Source organism: Numida meleagris, chromosome 1 (assembly GCF_002078875.1).
Source record: "Numida meleagris isolate 19003 breed g44 Domestic line chromosome 1, NumMel1.0, whole genome shotgun sequence".
In the NCBI taxonomy this organism is placed as follows: domain Eukaryota; kingdom Metazoa; phylum Chordata; class Aves; order Galliformes; family Numididae; genus Numida; species Numida meleagris.
Window position 1 is genome coordinate 141673600 of NC_034409.1, and position 15899 is coordinate 141689498.

At 47.7% G+C, this 15899-nt stretch overlaps 1 protein-coding gene across 2 annotated transcripts in view; it reads right to left on the minus strand.

Annotated features, from left to right (window-relative positions):
- Positions 1214–15899, minus strand: part of PCCA (propionyl-CoA carboxylase alpha subunit) — a 273195-nt gene continuing 258509 nt past the window's right edge. For both annotated transcript variants that reach the window (XM_021416023.1, XM_021416032.1), the window contains 3 exons: positions 14130–14270; positions 4383–4460; positions 1214–1558 (listed from right to left, as the gene is read on the minus strand). In XM_021416023.1, the coding sequence (XP_021271698.1) occupies positions 1490–1558; positions 4383–4460; positions 14130–14270 (288 nt within the window). In that variant the 3' untranslated portion in view covers positions 1214–1489. The remainder of the gene's footprint in view (positions 1559–4382; positions 4461–14129; positions 14271–15899) is intronic.

The following is a 15899-nucleotide window of genomic DNA, read 5'->3' on the forward strand; positions in this document are numbered from 1 at the left end:
TCGTATGCAGACTGAATTTCCTGCTGGGGGGAAAGATTCTTAATCACGTTATTAAAGAAAAATCCAAAAAGGACCTGTATGTGATTGCTGCAACATTTAAAGACTACTGTCCTCACGACCCAACCAACTGTGCTGGCTTCTGTACAATCCGAGGATATTGTGGCTGTGTTGTTGCACTGCTGTGCCTTTCATTTCCTTCAGCTGCAGTGCTTGGTACGTTGACACTGTACAAATATAGAAAGCTGCTGAAGGGACAAGGCTGTGAGCGGGGAATGTGTGTCGTGCAGGCAGCCAGAGTACAATGAAGTGTACCAAGGGAACTGTTCAGAACTGCACTGTACTTCTGCTTCACTGGCAGGAGCTCTGGGATGGCCAGAGATCAGCACGGGGAGCCAGGGTAAGGAACCGGCCTGAACTTCATTAGTAATGGGCACCGCTGCCGCTCAAGTAGAAAAACAGAGTGAGAGGTTGTGCTTCTGCAGCAGGCACATTAAACTCTGAAATGCTTTTCAAGCAGAATATTCATTTTGTAAACCTTTTCATCACACTTTTTAGTTCAGGGCAACCTGCAGAGCCTGAGCTGTGCCCATTCTGGAGGAGGCAAGATGGCACCAAGGACAGCCCTAGGAAAGGCTGCAGGGTCTCTGCCTCAGTTTCTTCAAAGCTCTGATTTTACGAACAATCCCTGACTGAGTCTTTAGAAGGAGTCCCTGCACAACAAGAGGTCAGACACATGGGTCTCCTGGCCTGCAGGAGCTCAGAGGGCAGCGTGCTTGGCCTGAGGGGCAGCTAAGGGGACTTGAGGCCCACGCCTGGAAGGCCCTGTATCCAGTGACCAAATGAAAGAAGATAAAGTGGAGGGCGTTTGAGTGCGGAGTCTGAATAAAAGAGAAAATTCCCGTAGAACTGCAAGTGAAAATACATGGGGAAAGTCTGCAGTAGCAAAATAAAACATCTAACCTGTAATTTAAAGCTAGTCTGGACAACGGCTTCAAAATATTACAATAGATTTGGCCAGAATTTAAGCAGTAATTGTTCAGCACTTACACAGAGTGTAGGAAACTGCTGAGTCCATTCAGTGGTTAATTCGTCACTCCCATCAACCATTCTGAACAATTTGGCTGGGGCCTCAAACCGGTGATATTACCATGGAGAAGATTAATCAGCTTCGGGCTTTTGTTGTGTTTTCTTTTTTAAGAAGAAGCTTTTCCTGTTTTAAAGCAGAAATGGTATTTTATTGATTCTACTTGATCCTGAAAAATCAAAGAATTACAAAGGTTATGTACAAGTATTTCTGGAAGTAAAAATCTGGGATCTGTTGCCAAGGTTTAACATCTGTGTTTGCTGTCTTAACCACTGATACAATAAATACGGCTCTATAAAATCCTCTGCGTAGGACGGTCCGTTGTCTGTCTTGAATTGCTCTGATTTTACTTCGTGGATGGAAATAACCAAGGTTGAGCTAACTCAGCAGTAGCAAGGCAACCTTTCATTCCAGTTCCACCAGCAGATCGCCTTCTCCAACAGTATCACCGGCTTTGCAGTGCACGGCTTTCACCTACAGCACAGAAACAGAATTAATTGCAGCGTGTAGATCGGCACTCTCATTAAGTTCACAGTAAAATTTTAATCCTTTTAGAAGACGGTTTGAGTATTCAGCATTCATGCTTGGACATTACAGTGCAATATTCTGGTATTCCGTGGATTATAGACTGGAAGTATTACTGAGTTTCAGGGCTGCAGCCACGAAGCTGGGTTTCCCTTAATCCCTACACTGCTGAGAGAAATTGATTCAAATCCGAGTTGGAACCCTTTAATGTAACTGAACTTGGCAAAAGGTTACAGTTGTCAAATAAATGCAGCTACATCGGTAGATGAATTCTTTCTGAATGAATACGGTACAGTATGTCCTATACAGTCCCTCATCTTCTCTATAAAATGCTGAAACGCCTGCATTCCCTTTTAGCACACGGAGCTTCAGAAGATATTTGAAGCTCTGTCTTAGAGTTTGCTTGCAGAGCTCCCACTGAGGTACCCAGGTTGTTGGACGAAGCCTCGTTCAGCAGTTCACCTGGTTCAATCACCTGAAGCTAACTGAGGCTCCTACAGGGAACCCGCAGCACGCCCCAAATCAGGCGGATGGGGCTGCACGACGACCCACGTCTGAGTGTGATGGCCCGCAGCCCTGTGAGCTGTAGGTGTAGCTCTGGGTCTGTGGCACAGACACATTCACAGTGTTGTCCAAGAAATGAAGCTGAATACTGTTGACAGGCGAAAACTTCACACGATACAGCAAAAAGAGCTTTCTTTCTAAATCAATACCTACACGGCCAACCCAATTCCTGAGACTCGTCTTTTAGGAGATTAAAGCAGTGTGAGAGATACTCCACTTCTTTCTTTTCTTGCTTCACAAAGCCGAAGTTCAGCACACGCTGTAGCTCACTGATGTCTCAGCCTCCCCGGTGGTTTCTGCCATGTGCTGGCAGTGGCCATGAGCTCCTCTGCGTGGCCACGGCTCGCTCCCCATCCCTCCCTCGCTGCTAAACCACCTGCACGGGGTGAGCTCGGAGTGGACAAACCCACGTAGCTCACAACTATAAACAGGAAGGGGAACGATGCAGAAAAGGAATTCAGACGGGGAAGGAAAATGGACGTCCTCCAGCTGAAGGCAAACAAACGGAGTTTCAAAACACAATTTCAGTGCATAAAAAAGCGGGCTAACAGCCAGTGCCAAACATCCCATTCCTGCGGAGGGGTCAAGCTCTTTTAGCACTGTGAGCCGTGGCTTCGCACTGCGGAGTGGTGCAAACATTTCTGTTTCGCAGGTTCATTTCTATACAGCCCGCCCACATCTCACTTTGAAGGACTAATTCACCAAATGGGATTTGTATGTGCACAGTTGTAGGAAGTATTTATTAGTTGGAGAAGGGCAAGCAGGATTTCAAGGAACAGGTCACTGGGACGCAGCACACCTTGGTGGGAAAGGAAAGGTTAAAGGGAAGAAGTGGAGGGAAGGTGGCAGTAGCACGTTAATCACAACTACTCACTGGTTAAAAACAGTGGAGACAAAGAGCAGCAAGAAGGGGTTAAACAAAAGAAGCAAAGTTGAAAAATAAACGCCATACAGTACTAGGAGAGAAAATAAGTTAGGTAGGAATTAATGCATGAAAGAAAATAACAAAGTGCCAGTGTCAGAGCAACAGGAGAAAATACGCTCCCCCCCCCCTGCATTTTTTTCCTCAAGACCCGATTTTGCATGAGACGTACTGGGAGAGGCAAGCCCTGGTCCAAGCCTTGGTGACAATTTCAGTGCTGTGCCAAATCATCCTTTCTTGTAAACACACAAACAGTCCTTGGCATAGACACCCATCCTCAGATCTCCGCAAATCTTGCCAGCGCTTAACCTAGCCTGCCCTGGAGTCAGGCTCCTTGCTGCCTCCCTCTGGGCTCATGAGCCTTGCAATTTATATTTCTATTATCACTCTTATTATTCTCTTTAGCAAAATGGCCTTGCTTCAGGGAGAGCAGAGGGTTCTGTCCCCAGCCAGAGATGGAAAGGTGAGATTAGGAGAACAAAAAATCCAGAGCTCCTCATGGCTCTGCTCTCTCCCCCTGTGCAAAGGCTGAATCGGGCCGTGCCCAAGTGATGGCTTCAGGCTGGGCGTCACAATCCAGCACAGGAATGCTCGGAGGCCCGGGGGCTGACAGCCCCCCATACAGATGGGGTTTCTCTCTATCATACAAGCCTACCCTGTTCTGTGCTCAGAGGGCCGTGGTGGAACACAGCATACGGTGAGAGGACAGCTTCTGCTCAGTGGCTGCTCTTCTGATCCCCCCCAAGCAGCAAGATACCACAGTGCACAGCCTCACAAAGCTGGGCACATCTGCCGATCTAGGTTCCATATTGAATGGCCAATAATCAAAAAAAGGGCTCTTCTCACCTTCCTACAAAATTGCTTTCCGTGCTTTCTTCTGAGCGGTTTGGTAAGATCAGATTGTTTGCCATTAATGAATTAACGAGCAAAGAGATCGCCCTTCTTTAGTTGCTCTCTGGAAACAGGGAACTTGGAAAAATGGTCTGTGACGCCTTTCAATTCAACTTGGCATTGTAACATCGTAGAAAACAAATCATTTAGGAGAAGAAGAGTTATATGAATTTCTAAAGCCAGTAAAACTACTTCCTGCTGTGCTATCTACGGCTCGGAACTGCTTAACAGCATTCACAGCAGATGTAAATGTTAAAAATTAAAGACACCTCACTTCGAAAGACTTACAACAATCAGACTTAATTCCTTAACAACCGGAATCCTCCTTTCTTCCTTTTTAAATTCCATCCTATTTGACAAGTTGCATACGGTTTTAAGTGACCCAAGGTAGCTTACCTTGCCTGTTTTAGCAGCGATCATACTGTTCTGCATTTTCATTGCTTCAATTACACAAATCTCTTGACCTTCTGAAACCTGGTAGAATTAAAGCAGTACAAAATGAGGAGAGAGGATTTAAAATGCTCTAAGTGCGTATGATTCTTTTAGAAAATAAAGGGATTATTTCATTAAACACTAGAAGACTTCCACAGCGCAAGTCAAGTCATCCAGTTACGTACGGCCACGACACGAACCACTGCTGCTTTTGGCAAACTGGGTGCAAGACAGGGGAAAAGGAATCACCTGCCGAAAGTCATCACCCCAAGCGAACCTGGATGGCCCCTCGCCCATCTCACGCACTCAGCTCTAACTTTCACAGCTCGCGTTTCACATCCGCCGCGGCTCGACATCAATTAAATCCAGACCAACATTTAATTTGCGCAGCTTTGGCTGCGGAGCCTCTGCTCTGCTTCCCTGGCACGGATCCCGCGGATGCTAATCCTGGTTGGGAAGCCAGACGTTTCTTGGCACCCGTCCTGGGGAGCGCGGGCGGGAGGCTCCGGCCCTGCACGTGGCGGCACCCGGGGAGCGTGCTCACCACCAAAACCCAGGCCCCAGGGCTCACAGCGGTCCATGGGCTGCCTGCAGATGAGGGCAAAAACGCACGACCCAGGATTTACCCCTCGTGTAAGCCGGGGATCGCCCAGCCGCGTCACGGAGATGGTGGTGTACCATTTTTCCAACAGCAGTGTGACTGATAGGCTTTTTGGAGTAAAGACGGAATGCGTTTGCTCCGGGAGCACTGCGCAATAACCAGATCCAGAAGGGTAACCAATACTTTGACTACAGAAGTGCCATCTCGAGCTTCAGGTGAGCATTTAAGTCATTAGCAGCATCGATTTGGGGGATAGTGCCAAAGGCTCGTGCTTTGTCCCCGGTTATTTCCCTCTGTTCCCGCTCCCTGCCTTTGTCTGCCTCTTGCACACCTGCTCCTCTGTGCGGGGCCTCTCCCCAGCAGCTCCCTTCCTTCCTGCTCTCCCTCTTCCTCCCCCTGCCTCGCCGCTCAGCCTCTCTCCAGTCTGCTCTGAACTTCCAGGCAGCATTAAGAGGAAGCTAGGAATATCTATTTCAGTTTAAAAAAGAGAAGACAAGAATGTTGTTTTGCATTGGTTTGGTATAGAATCTTTCAGAAAATACATCTGCCATCCTCTGGTTAAACTCAGCTAGCCAGGTGCCCCCCACCCCAGCCTCTGTGGTTGCCGAAGACTGAGGTGTTAAGGAGCGTGGATCTGAATTTAGGAGCGTAATTTCAAGGGCACAAGCAACTCTTCTCTTGAGCCCAGTGTGACTCAGGTTGTCAAACAGCACAATGCCTCCATCAGGGGCACAACGAGTCCTGTAACAACTGCCTGAACGGAGTTCAGTGGGAAAGTACAGAGTTGTCTCCACAGATCTGCAGTACAGCAGTAAGATACCAGTAAGCACGAGTGGCCACGGCATGGAGATGTCTGTGAATTCGCATTTTTCCGTTTCCCACCTTTCTCTAAAATACAAATGTTGTGTTTTACATAATACCCGCTGAGCTGATGACAAAGGAATTGGTGTCTGGGAAGGAAATAATCCACCCAGCCAACAGACTATATAGCCAAGTAACCAGTAAACATCCCACAGTTGTACTAACTGGAAGGAAGGAGGCACTCTGAGTCCGCAGCACGGGTTAAAATGCTGTGTCAGTACTTCTGACGATGCGCGATTTGTTCCAAATTACTTTGGTGAAAGTGTCACGTAAGCCCAGAAGTTTAATTACTGTTCTCATGTGAAACCTTTGCAGCTCCGCTCATTGTGTCGCGGGGCAACAAATCCTAAAACGAGGCACTCGCCTCTGCCTCTTCTCTTTTTCAGCCTTTTGGGCATTGTCCAATTTCTTTCATTGCATAATTGCACATATCCTTCTGCCTGTCATTTAGACTGTAAAGGAAAGCTGCATGGATGTGCGCGATTTCTCGCTTTCCAACTTATCTAAGGATTTATCAGGCCAGTTGGTAAGGCTGTATTTCCTTTGTGTGACTCCTTCCTTTCAGAGAGCGGTAAATCACCGCAAACCGGCATCTCTACATTTCAGCGCGGAGAGGCCTCAGCGATGACTGGAATCTGTCAAAAGAGGCAAACGGAAAGCAAACAAAAACCCGCTTGATGGGAGCCGGGTGAAAAAGATGGGCCTTCTTTTCTTTCTGGGGACTGCGCGACATGCTCAATCTCCTCCGGACGAGCACTTTCCCCGCTGAGCAATACGGGACGAGGAGGAGAAGCCGAACCCGAGAAGCAGCAGTGCTGCACCTACAGGAGGGGCGTACGGAGGAAGCGCACCCAGGGACAGGCCCCCCCAAGCCAAAAGGCACAGAGGGCGAGGGCGCGGCTGCCAGGGATCTCCGTGAGCGCACAACACTTTTCTCAGACTTCTGCGCGTCACCCGGCACGGACTTCACCATTGTGACAGGGCGACTTCAGAGCGAGGCGTGTAAACTGCTCACAGGCCCCACAAGTCTTTCTGATAAACCCAATGGGCGCTGATGCACTTCCCCGCGCCCCATCTTAATTGGTGCAAAGTTTGCGGAGCCGAATCCCGCATCTTTCATCCAGCTTGCTGCGTCCTCTCCTTTGACACGGGGTCAGGGTTCACGTTCGCATCCGATGCTCCGAGTGGCCCTCATTAGGCGGCAGCCCGCCTCGCGCCCAAATGAGCGCTGGGAGGGGAGCTCGGCCCATTTACTCAGCAGATTTTAGCATGTGAAGGAGGCCCGAATGTCACACAGCATTGCCACGTTTTGAGGAGTTTCAGACATCTCCAGCTGATGATTAATTGTGAGTGATGGGAAATAAAATCCAGTAAAGCCAGCTGCTTGCCATGGTCGGCAAAATTACTATAATGGATATAGGCTGCCAATTTTCCAGTTTTACTGGCAAGTCTTCCAAGTGTAATTAAGGGAAGTTATAAATGATATGGAAATCTATCAAGTCCCATTTATTTTCAGAGGACTCCTTCCCTTGAGACTTTTATCTTCAAGCTTATAGTTTGCTTTGTTGTGCTAATGATTTAAACCACTTCTTATTTCTGATTAAAGCCCCCAATATCCTCCATAAGAAGTTAGATCCACTTTATTCGCGGGGATTTAAAGCGACAGCAACCTTTTTAAAGTTGTGTTTGCTAACGGCCCCGAGCTCCGGCTCGCTCTCCGGAGGCACAACCGAGCGTCCTCCATCTTAGGCACTCTGCCACCATCCGGGTTGCTGTTTTCAGAGAAATTTTGACAATTTGGAAAGATGCAGTCAGGGGGAGGGAAGGGGCAGGAGGGGAAAGAGGGATTAAAAAAAATAGAACACAAAATCCCCCGCCAACAAAAGCCCGAGGGCCCCCCAGTTCCTAACGCCTCCAAAAACAAAGCTCGCCGAGGCTGCCCCAGACACCAGGCATTTAGCGCGGGGTGGTGTTGCTCACTAATGTCGTTTGATTTGGAATAAAAGCATGAAAATGATGTGCAAAGGCCTAAAATTGGAGACGTAAAGGATGACTGCACAGTATTCCATTTCTCAATTTCATCCTTCAGAGCCACAAAATGGGGGTGATACAGTTACTGGATGAGATTTACAGTAACAGCTGTGGTCTTCCCACACAAGGGAGGACCTTCTAATGGGCTGAGGTCTGTTTTGAACAGACGGGGAGTAGCAAAACAAGGTTCCCTATTAAGGGTGTGCGGGAATATTCCTGATAAAGAAAGCGAGTGGTGGGAGTCAGATTGCTTTAAGAGACCCAAATCTCCTTTCACTGGCAAAAAACAGAGCTATTTCAGAAAGTGCTAACTGCTAAATAACTGAGAGATGTGTAAATGTAAGGGTTTGGTTTTTTCTTCGTCTCCTCGCTACGAACTGTAAAGAACGCATAGGAACCAGTGCCAGGGGCATATGGCTTTCTCCTGCGCTGAACGTTCATACAAAAGACAGGTTCATCAGTCATTGGAGTTATCTGGATAAAAAATTAGCTCCTGATGGATGGTATTTAGAGCTTACCTGCTGCTCGTACATTACCAGGGAAACACGGGTTTCGAAACCCACATGACATTAGAAACTGCAGACCACGAAACACCCTGCGTGCGAGTGAGCGCGCTCCTAACGTCCGCCAGGTTACACAAAACCAAAACTAAGCTATTTAAACCCTCTGCCTAAAATTGGGCCCGCTGCAAGGAACCCTGGGTCAGCCCTACACAGGCCAATTAACGCACAGCATCTGCTGCATAGAAGCCGCGCATGAAGCACTTCCGAATGATTTCAGCAATTAAAAGAAAACTGTTTCCTGCCTGTTCTGACAGCAACTGTTTCAATGCAAGAGTGAGCACCAAATCATTGTGTGCAGCTGAAAAAATGAAGTCTTTTTTTTTCTTTTTTTCTTCCCCCCCCCCCCGTCTTGTGAAAAGGAGGTGGGAGGGATGAAGATTTCTTATGGAATCGGATCGTTCTTTTGTTGTCCCACATTCTGTGTTTTTCTGCCAAATTAGACAGAAGGCTCCGAGGGTTTACGGGGCCCTCTCCAGTATCACCTTCTGCTGCACTGTGGCTCCCTAAAAAGATGGATCGATACCAACCCTGCTGATTTGCCTGCAAAAGTGAATATCCCTCAATTACGCTTTGAAGACCATTACATTTAGAATGCAGGTGCTCCGCCGATGCGTAACATTTTAAGGCTCTGAGATCCGAAGGAAAAAAAAATGATGAGGGCTCCAAGCAGAAAGGATCTTCCGTTTGCTTAAAGGCAAAGGGAGAACTGGATTTTATTGGTATCTCCTTTCCCAGCTTTGGGGAGACACCGCTAAACAGCCCCTGCGATTTCCATTACGCTGAGACCCGTGTCCCCTTTGAGTCCTCTGAGTGAGAAGGGACAATGCCGGACTGTGACACATGAAATCCAGCTACCCTGGCTTGTAGGCTTCTGCAGAATAATCACACTCATTTATGCCTGTGCCAAACCACTGCACAGCAACTAGGTATGTGTTTGCTATGTAAAACCCTTACGAAAATTAGGGGGGTTGTTTATTTGTTGTCTAAGCTTAGCCCACGCTGGTATCATTCTCCTTCTGTTCCGTTTTTTCGCTCTGACTTGTTGGCAGCAAGCATCTAACAGGAAAACAAATTGAGGGGAACTGGATGAGCAGCAATTGAAATTCCTCGACGTTGCCCATCACCATGTAAAATAATTAGTGTGGGCCTTCCCTTCGTTCCAAATTAACTTTGAAACGGGAGCTACAGAGTCGCAAATATAATTAGCAGCAATTAATACACTTGACAAACCATTATCAAACTTTTTTTGCCACGCTCCTTTCAAGAGTGAATCTGCAGATAGCACTTCCCAAATGTTGTGACCCCTGATTAACCCGAGGTCAGTGCCGGCCCCCTGACAGCAACCAGCACCGGCCATTGCACTCCCACTTATCCCAAACACACGTCCCCGCTGCCTCCGCGACCCCCAAGCGCCGGGGGAAGCGATATGGGGCAGCGTGCCTCCGGAGGGACGCTCGTGCTGCTCAGCCCCAACGACGCTGCGCTCCCAATGCGGGCACCTCAGCGATGGCTGAAGAGTTGCTTGGCATTCCAAAAGGCAACGCAGAGCTATAAAAACCAAAACATAAAAGCCTGTGGTTTATTTTTCCGAAGAAGTTAGCACTTTCCCCTAGGAAACCTGATCTAGCTGTGCGCGTCCCTGTTCATTGCAGGGGAGCTGGACGAGATGGCCTTCAAGGGTCCCTTCCAACTCTAAGGATTCTACGATTCTATGGAGAAACTCAAACTGTGCTGACTATTTGTACTTCTGCATAGGGATAGCATTTCATCCTTAATTACGCTGCGCTCAGACACAAATCTTAAGCTGTGTAGTTGCATAAAGATACGGAAGAAAAATCTTTGTGTCAAATCTAAAAATGACATTAATGTTACTAGCAACTTTTAATGCAAGCACAGCAAAATTGCTCGAAGCCTTCAGTTACAGGAGCGGGGAAACATCTGAATGCTTTCCTTCTGAAATTTCCTATGAAAATGGTTTCATCTCCTGTTTCTCAATAGGGTGTGTTTTTCCCAACAAAAATGCACACACACACACACACACAAAAATCACTTAATAACCAGCATTATAAAAATGACATCGGTTCCTGACTGCTTTTGGACACATTTGTGAGCTCGATTCAACAGAAAAAATGTGGTTAATATTTGCATGGGATTGCTGAAGAACGGGATGGACTGAAAGAAGAAAAGGGAAAGGAGAAACAGCACCAAAAGAAAAAAGATGTTCTCACGGAAGAGAAAATCACATTTGATTTTAGGAACATCTCGCCAAATTATTAATTGATAGCATAGTTATGTATATAAAATGAAACACCGTTACTTACATCCGTTTTTATTCTTTTCCTTGGCTGTTACTTATCTGTTATGAATTTCTACCACTTGAATTGTGGGGATGAGATAAGAAAGAGGCGTTTTATTTAGACTTGGAGGACCAAAGGGCAAAACCACCCCTTAAAGCAGCACGCACCTGGCTGATGGCAACAGGCAGCTATGCAGCTCCACCTTTTCTCCCCCATGTTCAGAAATTAGGAAGTGTTCGGCGTTACTTTGCTTTCCAGCAGCAGAGGTCAAGCGAAACGAATCTCTTCCCACTGCAAGAACTTACTTTTCTGGGCTTGGGAAATCCTGAAAGGACTCAGGCACGCATCCTGGTAAGAAAAATTCATCCCATGCGGTGTCCACTGCTACGGCTGCACTGCACTGAAGTCTCCGCAGTCATTTTGATAAGACAAAAGTCCATTCGGAAAGTTTGAGTGGCGATAACTTCCAAAGCACAGAGTCCTTACTTGGCAAGAAGGGAGGAAATCTAGAAACTTAGGCCAAAATAATTAACCTCTCTCTCTTTTTTTGGCTGTAGAGGTGCAGAGATTAAGTCATGATGGAGCGTTTGTCCAGAGGTGCTTTTCTTTTGCATTTGGAGGAGGGGGCAAAAAAGCCATTAAAGTGAATGAGGCTCCCAGCGTTGTGTTGGCCTATTGACCAGTGCTGGGCTTAGCAATGCCACCTGTTCCGCCCCATTTAATTACGACAGGAAAACAACCAACGAAAACACACAGCTAAAAGCAAAGTGTCTCTGTGTTTCCAGCAGATACAAAACTGAAAAAGCGAAACCCCTAGTCATGGGTCAAAATAGAGTGAGGACCACAAGGCTGCTGGGACAGCCCAAGGCTCTTTCCGCGGCTGCGTGTGGGTCAGAGCAGCACTCAGAGCGATCTGCTGAGACAATAAACATGCTAACACCCCCTCTGAATGGAGATTTCCCACATAACATAGCAGTGCCATCGTGAAGGATGTAAGCTCAGGTTAAATCTTCCTGCCCTAAATAATGTTAACCTTCTTTCTGTTCAGCCAGATTTCGGATTGTTTCGTTGGTGGTGTGTGCTTTATGCTTCTGAGCGGCTGCATTGTGCTTCCAGGAATAACTGAGTGACAACTAATTACAGTTCTCTGATCGCACGAAGGAAAAGAAAGAAAGTAGAAAGTAACGAAAAAGCTGAAAAATTGGCAGCATCGCAAGTTCTGCTTCTCTCTGAATGACAACGAGCCCTTCCCCACTGCGCTCCAAAGATCTACAGATCATCTTACAGACAAAAGAAAATAAATTCCTTGCATATGCACTATCTTCTGGCAGAAGTGAATTGAAACCTGCCTATCAGAGCAGCTGGAGGGAGGGGGCTCACACAATCCCCCACCAGTCCCAAGTATTTTTCACCAGCAGCAGCCAAAGGAGAGCACTGTACTTGAAGGAAAACGATGCACCGAGCCAGGAAAATGAACACAGGGAGCAGCATCGCCTCTCCTCTGGTTAAGGACACAGAGAGAGGGGCTTGCAAACACCGTATGCTTTACCTGGCTGGGTATGCTGCCCTGTAGCAGAGCTGCAGGGACTGAATGAGAGCCTGCAGACACAGCCATCCATCCATCCAGAGACATCCCAGGGAGGTGGTCAAGTCACCATCCCTGGAGGTGTTCAAGAAACATTTAGATATAGCGTTGAGAGACATGGTTTAGTGGGGTTATTGGTGGTAGGTGGATGGTTGGACTGGATGATCTTGTAGGTCTTTTCCAGCCTTGCTAATTCTATGATTCTATGATCCCTCACAAGCTGCTCCTTCCCTATGGCAGAGCTGGTGCGAGGAGAGCGAGGCCTCCTGGTGCTGCCCACCATAGAGCCATGTGGAACTAACGTGCACCCTGAGCCCGCTCACCGCACAGAGCCGTGCCACCCTCACCTCCCCCATTCCATTCTTTAATTTTTATTTTTTTTTAACGTTTTGACACGCCTCCTGAAAAGGAAAGGTGTGAGTGAAACCCTTTTCGACAATACAAAACGTGTTTTTTGCAACGAAAGTGCTGACGAGCTCAGGTCAGAACGCAGATCACACTGTTCCTATGCTCCGCCACTCAGGGCCTCCAGCAAGAAGCTGCAGGAGGGCAGAACAGGAAAACATCCCCACACATTATTTAGCAACTCGTGCTCTGATGCACCGCATCACTTGTGGGTCTGTGGAGGCAGATTCATTTATTTATTTAGTTAACGCCCCTTTGGCTCTGGCCTCCTTCCCCACTGGTTCCGTTCCTTCAAAACAACACGGAATATTCCTCAAGAGAAAGCTGCAACACGCGGCAGAATTAATCCCTTCCAAAAAAAAAGGGCGTAAAGAACAGTCTGTAAAAAGGCTCTGAATCCCTCCCTTCCAAATGTTCCCCCCCGCTCCCCGCTAAGAAGCGGTTGCTGCCGCTCTCCATCCACCAGCCCTCGTGCTGCCCAGGCAGAACCACGGATTTCTCACTCGGTGCGATGCTGCAGTGATTAATGCCAACTCAATACTGCTGGTTTTAAAGATGCAAACAGGGTGTGGGCACAAGTATACGTGGCAAAGGCAGGCAGCTGGGTGTCGTCTGAAGGAATTTCTCTCTTGATAATATTTGCTCTATTGCTTTTAATGGTTATGGGAGATCCACTCAAGGGCCCTGACCTCAGAAATAATGTTTGATACAATGTGGTTGAATGCAATATAAAGCTGAGCATGAGGAAGTAGTTATATGCAGCTCTAAAACACTGCATTTCCACTTGTTTCCAGTCCAGGGCCAGGTAAGGAGCAGTGGGAACCCCCAGGACAGCAGTGGTCTGTTCTGTTGCCCTTCAGCATGTCAACTTTACCCCTTGTGCAGGACAAGGGAACTCCCATAGGAGAGCAGGAATTCTCAGTTCAGAAAAGCCACGTGTTGTGCAAAATGCTACCAAAAGCCAAGTAAACATCTGCTCTGTATCCCTTGTGTTTAGTAATATTTTCATTGTTTTGTGGCAGAAGAACCAGCAACCCCCTCCTTCTGCCACTAACAGTACATATAAGTGCATGTATTTACATGCACAGATACGTTTTTTTCCCCTTATCAAGGCACTTCTGACACAAAACCAATCTATAGCTTGTACTGCAGCTGTGGACCTGTAACCAGCCAAAGATATCCCTTATAAACCTGGACAGTTCCTCCTTATTATTTTATCATTTAAATGAAAAACAATGGAAAGCCTTCAGCCCGCTTTACTCCACAGGTGAGGTTAAAACCCCTGTGACCCGTAGTTCCAGCTGCACCACGGAGAAATTCATGCAGAATCTATAGCAAAAATGCAGATACATAGATCCCATCTCTTACCATGTCCCCAGGCTTGACGGAAACAGCCACCACCGCTCCAGGCATGGGCGAGCGCAGGATGCTGGAGGTGTCCTCCGCTGCTTTCTCTGGCATGTACTTGCTCAGCTCTGCTGCAGCCTTCGTCAGTATTTGCAATTTGTACTGAAGGAAAAAAGAGCAAGGGTTTAGCACGCTGCACTTCCGTGGGTTCCAGTGACCGATCCGCACTGTTTGGTGGCATGTATTTTGTAGAGTACAGCTGTTATCTATTCTTTGCTGGAGTGCCCGAAAATCGCTGCTTGCGTTCCTTATTTGGTTTCGTTTTCAGGATGTAGAAGGAGAAATACGTGACCCTAAACAGCAGCAAAGAGCACAGAAAAGGAAAGCATCGAACAAATACAGTTCATTTTCCAAAGTGGGAGCGCAGAGGGGAGACGCCGATTTAACAAACACCAACATCCTCATGCCCACTGCACGTTAACGGCGACGGATGAGGAGCACTGCGGCATTCATTTCCAAGCACTGTGCCCAATTAGCAACTGACCCTTTGGGACAGACAGAAAGACAGGTTTTTAGCGATCATTTTTAACACAACGTGACGAATTTTAGATACTACTTTTGCTTTTTAAACGTTTCTTCTGATCGCGTACCTAAGGTTTGCAGTGAATAACGTGTCTAGCTTTTCCAATTGGAACGTAATAACCAATTTCCCTTCCAGTTTCCATGCACAAGTAGAGGGATGGAATACTTTGGCTGCATGGAATCTATTTTGTCTGTAATGAAAACCATTTGGCAATCGTTATTCACCTTGAGAAATAACAGCGTTTCCTCCCTAATGCTTACAACAAAAAAACGGAAAATAGCACTGTGAGCCCCGAGTGCCCAAGAGCATCCTCCGAACAAAACCCTTCGGAAAACACCCGGGTGCGTGCGCTCATTGAGCTCCGGGCTTTCAGCTCTTAAAAACTTGAATCCCTTTGGCAGTTCCCCGCCTGTAGCTCCTCGGACGCATCGCGGAGCCCGTGCAGATGAACGCGGAGATCGGCAGATGGCAGCAGGTCTCTGCGCTACGCCGTGCCTCACCGAGAGAAGCCGGCACCGCGTTTCCCCCTAATTTAAACAAAGGTTTTAATCGTCAGCCTACGGGTGAGGCGCATTTACAATTCAAATGCGCGTTTTGCTGATGTAAAGTTCAACACCTTGCTTCGAACAGTATGTTTTCTTCCGAAACAATTAGCTATTGTTTTATTAGCAATAAAACGTCTTTACTTCTCGTTTTCGCGCCGACAGAAAAAATCCGATTCCCTTATGGCGAAGGTAAAGGGGCCTCTGCCTACGGAAGCAGAGCAGCGCATGTGGAAATGCACGCCGAAGGCGATCGATTCAGCAGTGACATCCCTAAAAAGCAGCTTCCAAAGCCCAACTAGAACAGGGCCACGGGGGACCACCGTCCCCCAAACGGCGCTGGGGTGTGCAGGTGATGTGCAGAGAACAGGGTGGCTGCTCGGTGAGCGGTGCTTCTGTTTCTGATGGAAAGCAAGAAGGCGGCCAAACAAACCGCCCCAGGAAATGCAACCAGTGCTCTACAAGGATGCTTCCTCCCCATGGAGGTGGCAGGGAAGGTTCCAGGACCCCTTCCCAAACTCACAGCCTGGTTACCGTGGCTAGGGCACCGTCCAGCGGCACCATTTTGTATGCGGAAAGCTGCTCCAACCCACAGCCTCCCGCAGGCATCTCAGTGCCGCCGAGGTCTGTGGCACTCGTGGTCCTGGAACCAAACCACGCTCAGCT